Here is an 11,624-nt window from a genome sequence, read left to right as displayed (position 1 = left end):
TGAGCCAGCTGCAGCCTGCAAACCTGGACTGAGGGTGGGCTGGGATGGGGCCAGCTGGTGGCCCCCCAGCCCTGGTGAGCACCTCCTTTGAGGAGGGAAGATTAAGGAGCGCCTTCCTTGTCCACAGTTCCTTGAGCTTTTTTCTGGGTTGGTGCAAGGAGTAAGGTTTCCTTCCCAGGAAGGGTTTCCTGTGCTCAGCTGGTCAGAGGGCCCCTGCCTCTGAGGGGCTGTCTCTGACCTCTCCTCCCTCTGCCCACAGCACTGGGAGGATGACAAAGGATGTTGTCCAAGACATCATGGGAGATAGGAGGCCGGGCTGGGAGGGCGCTGCCAGCTCAGGAGCCCGTGATTCAGGCTTCCCCTGGCGTCAGAGAGACAAGACGGGGTCCCCCAAGACCTCTGCCTGCGCTCCAGGCCTGCCCCACCTGGCGGCCCCAGACAGCCCCTTGATACCAAGAGGAAGTGCCACAAAGAAAGGAGCCTGCTTGCTGGGTGCCAGGGGCTGTATGAGCCTCTTGACTTTCCCCCTGAACTCTCAGGGCCGCGCTGTGGGGTTGTTTTGACCGTCACGTGTGATAGATGACCAGCCCTGTCAGGCCAGGCCGTTTCCCCAAGGTGGCTGAGCTGGCGAGAGGCAGAGCTGGTCTGCCGAAAGCTGATGCCTGCCTGCTTTCTACCATCCCGCGCCGTCAAGGGTGGTGAGGTTGATTTTGCAAAGCCCCCAGGACTGCCCTCAGTGTGGGCCTGGAGGCCGGTGAATACAAGTGTGTGCAGAGAGGCTGGAGTGTGCGCTGATGGAGGAGGCTTGAGGTGTGTGGGAGGGAGGGAGGGAAAGAGGGCCAGTGCCGGGAAACTAGCTCTGGGGCACTCACGGAGAGGAGGATGCGTCCACTCTCGTCCTGCCGTCCTCGACCATCTCACCCTCTGTATTCCAGGCAAGCCCGGGGGGAGGGCCTCGAGGGCGGAGAAGCGGGTAAACCCACAGATGCATTTGCTGGGAGCTGGTGGGCAGGGTTTGGGGGAGAGTCCTGGGCAGGGTGCCGCCCCCCCCCCAGCTGCTTGTAGGGAGAGAGAGGGAATGAGCGTGGAATAGGCCTCAGGGGTCCCTCCCTGCCTGACACCAGCTGAGGCTCACTGAGTCAGATACTGTTTTGAAAAAGACTCTGGTTTTGGCCAGGGGGTGGGTTTTCATCAAGGTAAGAGCCCAGACTTTGAAGCCGGCCTGATTCTAATCCTGGCCCAGCCAGTCATCTGTGACCTGGGCCAGTGACTCAGCCTCTCGGAGCTTCAGTGTCCCCATCGGTCCAGAGGGTCAATGGCGGTCCGCTCTTGATGGGGCTGTTGTGAAGTCATTGGAATGAGGGGCACAAAGCACCCAGCATGATGTAAGCTGCCTAGCTGTGGCTACTCTTCGTCCAGGGTGGCCCCACTACATCTCTGCTCCAGGACTTTCTGCCTCCCAGGTGCCCTTAGAATGGCCCTAGGGTCCCCGTTAACCACTCTCTGGGCCTCCAGGGTGGACTCTATACTCTCCAAGGGCTCTTTGAACTCTGATGCCTGTCTGCTCCTCACTGTGGGGTCAGCCTGGCTGAGGATGGAGAGAGGAGAGCAGGCAGCAGAGGAGGAGGGAAGTTGTGCCCACAGCGCTGCCCACAGGGCCTCCTCTGGGGGAGGAGAGGGAAGAAAGATGTGGGGGTGGGAGGCGGAACCCGTGGTGGCGCTGTCACCTGGTGTCCAGGTGTCTGGGCGCCTCACACAGCCCCACGTGGCTGGGGCCATGTGAAACTCACAGTCCTCTCAGAGATGAAAGCCGCATATTTTTTTTTCTCCTTTGCCTCTCTTTGCCTTCCTGCCTCCTCTCTCTGACTGGCTGCCTCCTCTCTCGGACTCCCGGTCTCTTCTCTCTGGCTCCCTGCCTCCTCTCTGACTTCCTCAGGCCCCTTCAGTCACTGGTATTAGCACGTCTGTCCCAGGGGCTCTTGGCTAGAGGCTGGGGCAGGCGGTGATGGAGAGAAACACTGTCCCTGGGGGCTGCTGGTCTCCTCCTCTGTCTGTCTAGACAGAGGGGCCCAGCAGCAGAGTGAAGCTCCCTGCTGAGGGACCTGGGGATGGGGCTGTCATGGCGTGGGGCCACTTTTCCCCATCTCTGCTGGAGGCCCAGGCCAGCTTGCCCAGCCCCGAAGGAGACTGAGAAGGGTTCCCTGGTGATGATCTTACAGCCCCCTCTCCCCACTGCCTGCCCATGGGTGTGCCCAGGGTGCCGAGACCCTCCTCAGCACAGCTCCTGGGCCAGCAGGCAGGGCTGGGATCGAGGGAGAAGGCCCCAGAAGGAGGCTTCGGGCAAGCTCCAAAGGCAGAGCCACTTGTTCCATTCATTCATAGATCATTTATTGAGCGCCTGTTGTCTGTACGGCACTGAAACCCTGTGGGATAAAGTGAGAGATGGCTTCAAGCATAAACTGGGAGGGAATGTGGAGGTCTTAGGCTTGGCGTGGCTGTCCCTGCTCCCTTGTTAACTAAATGGGCCAGTCACGTAGACTTCTAAGCGTCAGGGTCTTTATTTGTGACAAGAGAGGATGATATGTACCCGGTAGGGAGGTGGTGGGGAGACTCCATAGCACGGGGCTGACTGCCTGGGCTCAAATCCCTCCTTTGCTGGTTACTGGCTGTGTGACCGCGAGCAAGTCACTAAACTTCTCTGGTCCTCAGTTTCCTCATCTGTGAATTGGCATAACTCCACCTACCTTCTAGGGTTACTGAGGGGTGAAGTGGGTTATTACATGTTCAGCACTTAGAGGACTCTGGCATCTATTAGCTGCAAAATAAATGTCAGCTTTTATTACTGTCCTATCCTTAGCACAGTGCTTGGCGCGTGGCACAGGCTTGGTCAATGGTGACTGTTGTCACGACTCCAGGCCAGGGTCCGCGGGGTGCTGAGCGGGCTCATGGCATGCGTCCCTTCATTCACGGAGGTCATCCTGGTAGCTGGGAGCTGGCCGTGGTGGGAGGATGTAAGCCATGGAAATTGACAAGCACTACTGATCAGAGCTTTCTAGAAATGTGTTTTTGAGAGCTGGTTTACTGCACAGCGGCTCTCAATGGGGCAGGGCAAGCAGGTGTGGAGGCCTGAGTGCCCTGAACAGGACTCGCCCGCAGGAGGTATCGCCACCTCAAGTCTCTTAGCCTCATGGCAGACATACAACATTATGGTGTTGGAGAGAGCCTTCAGGTGAACGGGGGAGGCACTCCAGGCTCCTGACCTGGGGCCTCCAGGCGTGGGGACCAGTCGTGGTTAGCACAGCCCTTTGTGCACATTGAAAAAAAGTGCCTTCTCTGAGCAGATGAACTCCGCAAAGACGGCCCCCACTTTCCCACCCAACCAAGTGCCTGGTGCAGTGCCCAGCCCACACAACCACGTATGGCAGCCCGCTGAGAGCAGAGGGGATGGATATTTCAGCAGGCCTCTACCCGTATGTGGTTCCTCTTCTCTAGAGAGGGGAGAGATTCCTGCTGGGGCGGGGTAGGAAGTCAGGGAAGCCTTCAGGGAGGAGGCGGCATTTGAGCCAGGGCCTGAAACGTGAACGGAAGAGGGTGTTTCGGGAGGTAGACTGGCGTAAGCTAAGGAGCAGGGGCAGGTTTCAGCAGAGCTCACGCTAACTAGGGCCACTGGGGCTCAGGGGTGGTGGTTCTGGTGGGTGCTGAAATCGGAAAGGGGGCTGGGCTGTGAATGGCCTTTGGGGAGGGCCTGCTGGAGCCTCTGGAGCTTTGCTTTGTCTCCACTTGGGGTTTGGAGCTTGGATCCATTTCAACCTCTTCCGCAAGGCCAGGAGGCTCTCATGGAAAGTTCTGGGTGTGCTCCAGAACCATAAACCGTTGGAGCTATGAAGGACTTGAGTCACTCACGGGTCATTTCCCTGACCCACATCCCCTAGCCCAGGTCTCTGGGTCTCCTGGAGGTGGGCAAACTCCCAGGGCCTGGGGGGCGAAAATCGTGGGGCAGCCCAGGCCCTGGGCGTGGAGGAGGTGGTCTGGACATGGCCTTTCCCTTCTTCCTGGGGGGCTGAAGGGCCTTGGCACCCACGCTCGTGCTGAAGGCAAGCTCTCTGGTGCCGTCCCTGGGTGGTGTCCTGCAGGCACGGGCTCCCGAGAGGCCAGAGCTGGAAAGGATGGAGACACCAGGGAGAGAACGGGTTCTACTAGAGTTAGCATTTTTGAGACCTTGCCGTACACTGAGCGTTTTACCACAGCCCCGTGAGTTGAGTCCATTTGACAGACGAGAAGAGTGACTCCCAGGGAAGTTAAGCACTTGCCCAAGAGCAGTAGGGAGTTAGGGGTAAAGTGAGGAGCTGAGCCCCAGAAGTCCCGTGCTGGGGTGAATAAGGGAGTGAATGAATGAGTGGGTGAGGGAGAAAAGCAACAAGAGAGGGCATGAAGGAATGAGCGGGCAGAACTGCAGGCCCCTTGGAGAGCCCCTAGTGCAGCGTTCCCATTTTACAGCCAGAAAACTGAGCCCCAGACAGGAGCCGTGCAGAGGAGGCGGAGGCCTCCAGCGATCCAGGGCCTCCTGACACCTGCTCCCGCTCTCTGTTGCAGCCCCGAGCCATGATGAAGACCTTGTCCAGCGGGAACTGCGCGCTCAGCGTGCCTGCCAAGAACTCTTACCGCATGGTGGTGCTGGGCGCCTCGAGGGTGGGCAAGAGCTCCATCGTCTCCCGCTTCCTCAACGGCCGCTTCGAGGACCAGTACACACCCACCATCGAGGACTTCCACCGCAAGGTCTACAACATCCGTGGCGACATGTACCAGCTGGACATCCTGGACACGTCCGGCAACCACCCCTTCCCCGCCATGCGCAGGCTCTCCATCCTCACAGGTGGGTGCCTGGGGTGGGGGTGTGTGCTCGGCACTTTACAGTTTGCAGAGCACTTGTGTATCTGTCGTCTGAGATGAAGTGTTGCTGCTTGGCCAGGCAAATGGTGGAGTTGGGGCCCGGAGTCCATTCTGTCTGCCTGGATCGGTTACTCATGATGCACGTGCTGCCTTCCGGATCAGGAATGCTGCAGAGGTGCACTGGAGACAGTCCTCTCCGGGAAACCCAGGGGCTGCTGCTTCCTCCTGCGGGAGGTGACTCAGCAGAGCTCTGGGGCCTGTGGTCAGTCTGCTGGGCTCAGGTCTCTTGACATCCCAGACCTTTGCCACCTCTCAGAGAGGTAGGGGCAGGACCGGGCAGTGGTCAGCCAAAGGGCAGCCAGGGGCTCTGCCCGTGCTGGGGGCTCGGTAGTAATCACAGTAGCTAACACTTATCAAGAGCCATGTGCCCAGCCTGTTCTTAGAGCTGGGCATGTGTTTATGTAATCCTCACAACCAACCAAGGAGATAGGTTTTCGCCTGCATTTTACAAGTGGGGAGACTGAGGCCCAGAGAGGTTAAGTTACTCCAGGTGGTAACACAGCTGGTAGATGGCAGTCTGGCTCTCATGCTTTACCACCAAGCTTTCCTGTAGCCTCTTGGTCCTGCTGGGAGGGGGGTAATGGGGAGGGAGAGGGAGATTGTCTGGATTGAGGGAGCAAGGGGAGACGTGGGACTGGGCCATCCTTACATTACTCCAGCACCTCCACGTGGAGCTAAGAGACCCGCGGTCTGCATGGGTCCTGTCGTGGTTCCACTGCTCCCTGGTTTTGTACCCCTGGGCAAGTGGCTTTATCTCTTTGTGCCTCAGTGTTCTCGTCTGTACATTGGCATCACACTGGCACCCATCCCAGAGGTCACTGTGAGAGTGAAATGGTCACTATCTGTAAAGAGCGTGGTGAGCACATAGGAGTGCTCAGTAGCTGTTGGTCCAAAGGTAACCAGCATTTACAGTGTGCCTGCTACGGCCATGCAGGGTCCTTTCCCAGCTGTCCCCTCCCACTGCTGGGCAGCGATGGAGGGAAGGAAGAGTGAGTAACCCTCCAGCCGTCACAAAGCAACCCCCCAAATCGAGATACTTCTGCACCGAGAAACTCATGCCATGCCTGCCCCACCCCCACCCCAGCCCAGGCCCTCCTTGAGTGTCCCAGGGAAGACGCTTCCTCTCCAGGCTGTCCTTGCTGACCTCTGACCCAGATTGCACTTGGACCTCCCCCAGCCCCACCCCGTATTTTGGAGAGGGAGTGTGTGGGTAGGAGCCCTGGGATGACCTGGGTTCCAGTCCTGGCTTCACTGCGTGGTGGTTCAGACGTGTGACCAGAGGTCTGGCTCTCAGTCTCCCCAGCTGCACGCCGGGCATGGCCCTGCTCCTCCCCAGTGCAGCCTTGAGGACTGAAAGGAAGGGCGTGGAGGGTGCTTCCAGTGCGTGGTGGGTGTTAGAGGGATGTCAGCATTCCCTGCCTCGGGGAGGGGACTGGGCGCCCACCATATAAACTAGGCTAATGTCAGAGGGAGGGGAAGGAGAGGTGGGAAGGGACCATGTGCATACTTCCAAAATTAATTATTATCATTTTTTTTTTGCTGAGGAAGATTGGCCCTGAGCTAACATCTGTGCCCATCTTCATCTATTTTGTATGTGGGACGCTTCCACAGCATGGCTTGATGAGCAGTGTGTAGGTCCGCGCCCCGGGATCCGAACCAGCGAACCCTGGGCTGCCGAAGTGGAGTGTGCAAATTTATCCACTACGCCACTGGGCCGGCCCCCCAAAATTAGTTTCTAATTACACAAATAATACACTCACACCTTCCTTTAAACATACAGATGAGGCTAAAAAGCCCGCTTGCCCCATGCCCCCAACCCCGGGCTCCTGCCCCCTCCCGGGAGGTGGCCACCCCTCTGTCTGGTGTGGACTCTCTGGACCCCCCATGAGCACACTGACAGTGGTATTTGTATCCTCATAATAGAGCATTTTCGTCTGTCTCTCTTAACATGCGCACATCATTCTGAGCACATCTGTCGGCTGCCTGCTTTCTTCCTTCCCCGACCCCGGGCCTCATTTTCCAGCCTGGTGCTGGTGCACAGGAGATTCTGAGAGCCATCAATTCCGCCGCCAGCTCTCCTTCCAGCTGCCAGCCGGCCGTCTCTGCAGCTTGGCATCGCGGTCTTGCATTTGAATATGTCAAGGCCACCGAGCCCTCGGGGGCCCAGGATTAGCCTATCGGGACAGGGTGTGGCAGCCCGAGCAGAAACAGTTGCCAGGCTGGCACTGCCTTTCTAAACAGCTCACCCCGTCATTCATTCCCCCCCATCCTGTCCATTCATCTGGCTTTGTGAGCAGCTACTGTGCGCTGGGCTCTGGGAGGCGAGGAGGGGTGATGAAGTCTCCCTTTGCCCCAGATCTGACTGTTTGGAGCACACCATTGGCCAGACACAGTGCTGAATGTGGCATGTGCTACTATGGGGGGCAAATGGCGTGTTCTGAGGGCCCAGAGGAATGGGCAGCTGGCTTCCCCTCTTGAGAACTAGGGCCAGTCACCAACGCCACTGAGCCTTAGTTTCCTTGTCTGTAAAACGGATCTTGACATCTCCCCACAGGTGCTTAAGAGTTTAAGCTAAAGTGTGGAAGGTGCTTTGAGCATGAGGCTATGCTCACTGTAGTAAGATCTGGAAATTGGGTGGGGGCACCAGCCCTCTCTTGCCCTCCCCGCCGCCTCTGCCACCTCTGCAAATTGTCCCTGTTTCAGAGTCAAAGCCCCGTCTTGACAGATGCAGTGAGCTGTAGCAGGGATAGCGTGGGCCTTGGAGGCCAGCGTTCACTTATTCATCCGTGATTTATGCAAGAAGCAGAGAGCACCCACTGTGTGCCGGGCACGAGCTAGGTGAAGACAGAATCGGGTCCAAATCTCGGCCTGGCCACGTTCGAGCTGTGTGATCTTGGGCAGGTTGCTCGCCCTTTCTGAGCCTCAGATTGCTCACCTATAACAGGAGGGTAATGAAGTCTTCCTCTCAGGGGTTTTGGGAGGAGTCGGGGGAGAAAGTGGGCACACAGCCCATGACCCATGCGGGCGCTCACAGGGACTCGTTCTCATCGTCATTATTGAGACCTAATATCGCTGAGCATGCCTCGGCCCATTCGTTATCTCGTGAAACCATCAAAATCATCCTGCAAGGCAGGATTTCATCCACATGGGACAGATGGGGAAACTGAGGTTTAGAGAGGTTGTGTGACCCACTCAAGGCTGCGTGGCTACTAAGTGGAGGAGGCAGGACATAAACCTAGCCTGCCTGACGTCGACGCTCTGAGGTCCTCCCATGCAGTAGGTGCTATTCCAGGCCCTGGGGATGTGCATTGAACAAGACACGCAAGACCCCTGCCCTCATGGAAATAGTCTTTATTATTATTCAGACACAGTGTGCACAAGTGCACAGCTCACTCACCCGTCTCCAGCCCTGCAGCTCCCGGGAGTGTAGGGTGAATTAACTGCGTTTGAACCAGGCTGTGCCCCATACTAGCTACGTGACAGGGGATTTAATGCTCTGGGCGTCAGTCTCCTGCTCGGGAAAATGGGAGAATAATGCACCTCTTCCCTAGAGCCGCTGGAGGGTTAAGTGACGCCGTGTGAAGGGCTCAGCGCATCCGTGAACATCAGCTGTCAGGACGATGGGTCAGGCAGAGCGGGCAGTCGAGAGAGCGGGGAGGGGCGGTCCGGAGCCGGCTGTGGACTCACCGCCTGGGTTTCTCTCCTGCAGGCGACGTCTTCATCCTGGTGTTCAGCCTGGATAACCGGGAGTCCTTCGATGAGGTCAAGCGCCTCCAGAAGCAGATCCTGGAGGTCAAGTCCTGCCTGAAGAACAAGACCAAGGAGGCGGCCGAGCTGCCCATGGTCATCTGCGGCAACAAGAACGACCACGGCGAGCTGTGCCGCCAGGTGCCCGCCACGGAGGCCGAGCTGCTGGTGTCGGGCGACGAGAACTGCGCCTACTTCGAGGTTTCGGCCAAGAAGAACACCAACGTGGACGAGATGTTCTATGTGCTCTTCAGCATGGCCAAGCTGCCGCACGAGATGAGCCCCGCCCTGCACCGCAAGATCTCCGTGCAGTACGGTGAGGCCTTCCACCCCCGGCCCTTCTGCATGCGCCGCGTCAAGGAGATGGACGCCTATGGCATGGTGTCGCCCTTCGCCCGCCGCCCCAGCGTCAACAGTGACCTCAAGTACATCAAGGCCAAAGTCCTTCGGGAGGGCCAGGCCCGAGAGCGGGACAAATGCACCATCCAGTGAGCGGGAGGGAGGCCGGGCAGTGCCTTACGAGAGGTGGCCCCAGATGCCCACTGCCCGCGTCCTCCCAACGAGACCCCACGGCAGTCGTGTTCAAAGACCTTTGGCGCCAGCCCAGAGGACCCCAGCCTCTAACCTCTGTACATTCTCCTGCCTTCTCTCCACTTCCCTTGGATCCCTCTTCTCCACGGCGGCCCCGCGGTTTCATCTCCTCCATGGGGAGATGGGTCTCTGCGGGGCGGGAGACAAGGTCGGGAGACATCTGGGCTTAGGCAGGGACCCCAGTCCGAGCCTTCCTGTCCTTGGGTTGTAAGAAATGCCGATGCCAGAGGGGCCGTGATTCCTGCATCCAACAGAACCTCCTGGAACAGTCACAGAATAAAAACAATGCCCAGAGCCAGATGGGGGAGGTTGCTGCTGTCCTGGTGTAAGACCCAGCTTAGTTTAGGTGGCAGCTGGGAGACACCCCCCATCCTGAAAATCTTGCCCTCTGACTCAGCTGTTTCTACCCCCACCCCACAAGTTGGCCCCTAGCCATCCCTGACATTGAGCAGGGGCGTTTGTGTGTCTGAAGGGAGGCGGGGCCACGTCTCCTGGACCGCATCCATCTCCTGGACCGCCTCCCTCAGCCTCTCCCAGGTTCCTCTCGTCTGCTGGTTGTGCTTTGTGGTTGCAGCTGTTCTCATGTCGTGTGTAGCGGTAGAGATGGAGATCGTTGTCCTGTGAAAGCCCAGTGACCCCTCGTTCAGATCCACGGCCTCCCCTGGGGACACCTTCCTCCCCACTCCCAGGTGGGGTTCCTGTGGCCTGTCTGCAGCTGGACGGAGCTTCACAGTTTACACTGGCACGGGCGGGGCAGGCAGGCTGGGCTCCTCCTCCTCCTGCCCCCATTTCAGAGGAGGCAGCTGGACTCAGGGGACAGTGACGAGCCCCAGCCCCGGCTCCGCTGAGACTTATGCTGTCCTCCACTGTGCTTGTTCCTCAAGCATTTATTGAGCACCTGCTGGGCGCGGGGCCCGCTGTGTGCTGGGAAACAAAGACGGTGAGCGACGCACTTTATGCCCCCAAGCCCGGGGCCCTCCCCAGCCCTGCCTCTGCCCCTTCACTCACCTGGCCTCTGCCTGTCCCTGCTGTCCACTGCCTTCTGCACACCAGCTGTTGGGAGGCGTGGAGGAACAGCTGAGCACCAGAGCTGAGCCTGGGAGAGGGAGGTGAGAAAAGCTCCCCGTGTCTTTTCCTCGTGCCTGGGATTGGGCTGTGCTGGGCACCAGGCACAGGGATTTGAACCTGTAGACCAAAATCTCTTGTCATCAGCTCTTAAACACATTTTATATCTTAATCTCCTTGAAAATATTGAAGTTTAGGGCTACAAGGAACCTTAGTGTGCATCTAGTGAATATTTCTGAGGCCCAGAGAGGGTAAGTAACTTGCCCCAGATCACACAGCGAGTCTGTGAGTGGCAGAAGCAGGGCCGGGTCTGAGCATTCACACACACCGTGATGTGGCCCCTCTCCTGAGGCTGCCTCAGCCCCTGGGGCCTTCAGAGATTTGAGGCATCTTCTCCTTGCCACTCTCCCTAGATCTGGCTTTGAGGGCTCCTGTGGGTCCTGTGTACGTTGTGCCCATGTATATACATGTACACACACGTGAACACACAGATATGCACACGCCCCAGCCCCAGCTCTGCACACCTTGCACCCCTGCCCTGGTGCCTGTTGCTCAAGGTAGCCCCCCTGCCCCTGCTTCTGTGTCCCCGCCCGGCCCCAGCCTGAACCCTGGAAGCAGACCAGGTACCTTGGCCAGGACAGGTGTGTGGCCTGGTCTCACCCAGCCACGCCCTCCCTGCCCTGGAGCTCTGTGTACACTACTAATTAAAGTGGGTTTGTTTCTAAGCTGTGTCCTCGACCGTGTGTATTTTCTGTATTTCCAAGAGGAGGTGTGCCCCCTCCCCCAACCAAAGCTGGCCTTTCCCTCCCTGGGTTACACCTGCGTGGTGCCCTCACCCTGCGTGTCAATACTGGGTCTTCAAGGTTCACTGTGTGGGGGAGGGGGCACCCCAAGATAGGAGGTTGTGCCCCTCTAGGCCCTGGCCCTTCTGGGCCGTCCAGGGGTTATGTGTGCTGAGCTGTCTGTGTCCCTCTGGAGGGGTGGCCAGGTCACACCAGAGAGGCCCCCCACGGACCGTCAGCCCTTTGGGGTCACCATGTGTCGAGTTCTGTGTGGCTCCTGGAGAGCATCGATTTTTTTCCCCCAGGGGACATTTGGCAATGCCTGGAGACATTTTTGGTTGTTAAGATTTGGGGGGTGGTTCTACTAGCATCTGGTGGGTAGAGGCGAGGGATGCTGATGAACCCCCTCCAGATCCCAGGAGAGCCCCCACAATAAAGAATGATCTGGCCCAAATGTCGCTAGTGGGCAGCCTCACTTGAACTGTTGAC

The 11,624-nt window shown here is 58.3% G+C and overlaps 1 protein-coding gene across 1 annotated transcript; it reads left to right on the top strand.

The window, feature by feature from the left end:
* Positions 1 to 4,587: 4,587 nt before the first annotated feature.
* Positions 4,588 to 10,796, top strand: RASD2 (RASD family member 2). The gene is made up of 2 exons (XM_004418087.3): positions 4,588 to 4,873; positions 8,660 to 10,796. Exons 1-2 carry the CDS (start codon positions 4,603 to 4,605, stop codon positions 9,187 to 9,189), a joined length of 801 nt encoding a protein of 266 aa, XP_004418144.1. The 5' UTR covers positions 4,588 to 4,602; the 3' UTR covers positions 9,190 to 10,796.
* The last annotated feature ends 828 nt before the right edge of the window (positions 10,797 to 11,624 follow it).

The sequence above is a fragment of the Ceratotherium simum genome, chromosome 25 (assembly GCF_057802395.1).
Source record: "Ceratotherium simum simum isolate JZ-2026a chromosome 25, ASM5780239v1, whole genome shotgun sequence".
Classification (NCBI taxonomy): Eukaryota; Metazoa; Chordata; class Mammalia; order Perissodactyla; family Rhinocerotidae; genus Ceratotherium; species Ceratotherium simum.
The sequence above is the reverse complement of the archived record's forward strand: the minus strand, read 5'-3'. Positions and strand labels throughout refer to the sequence as shown.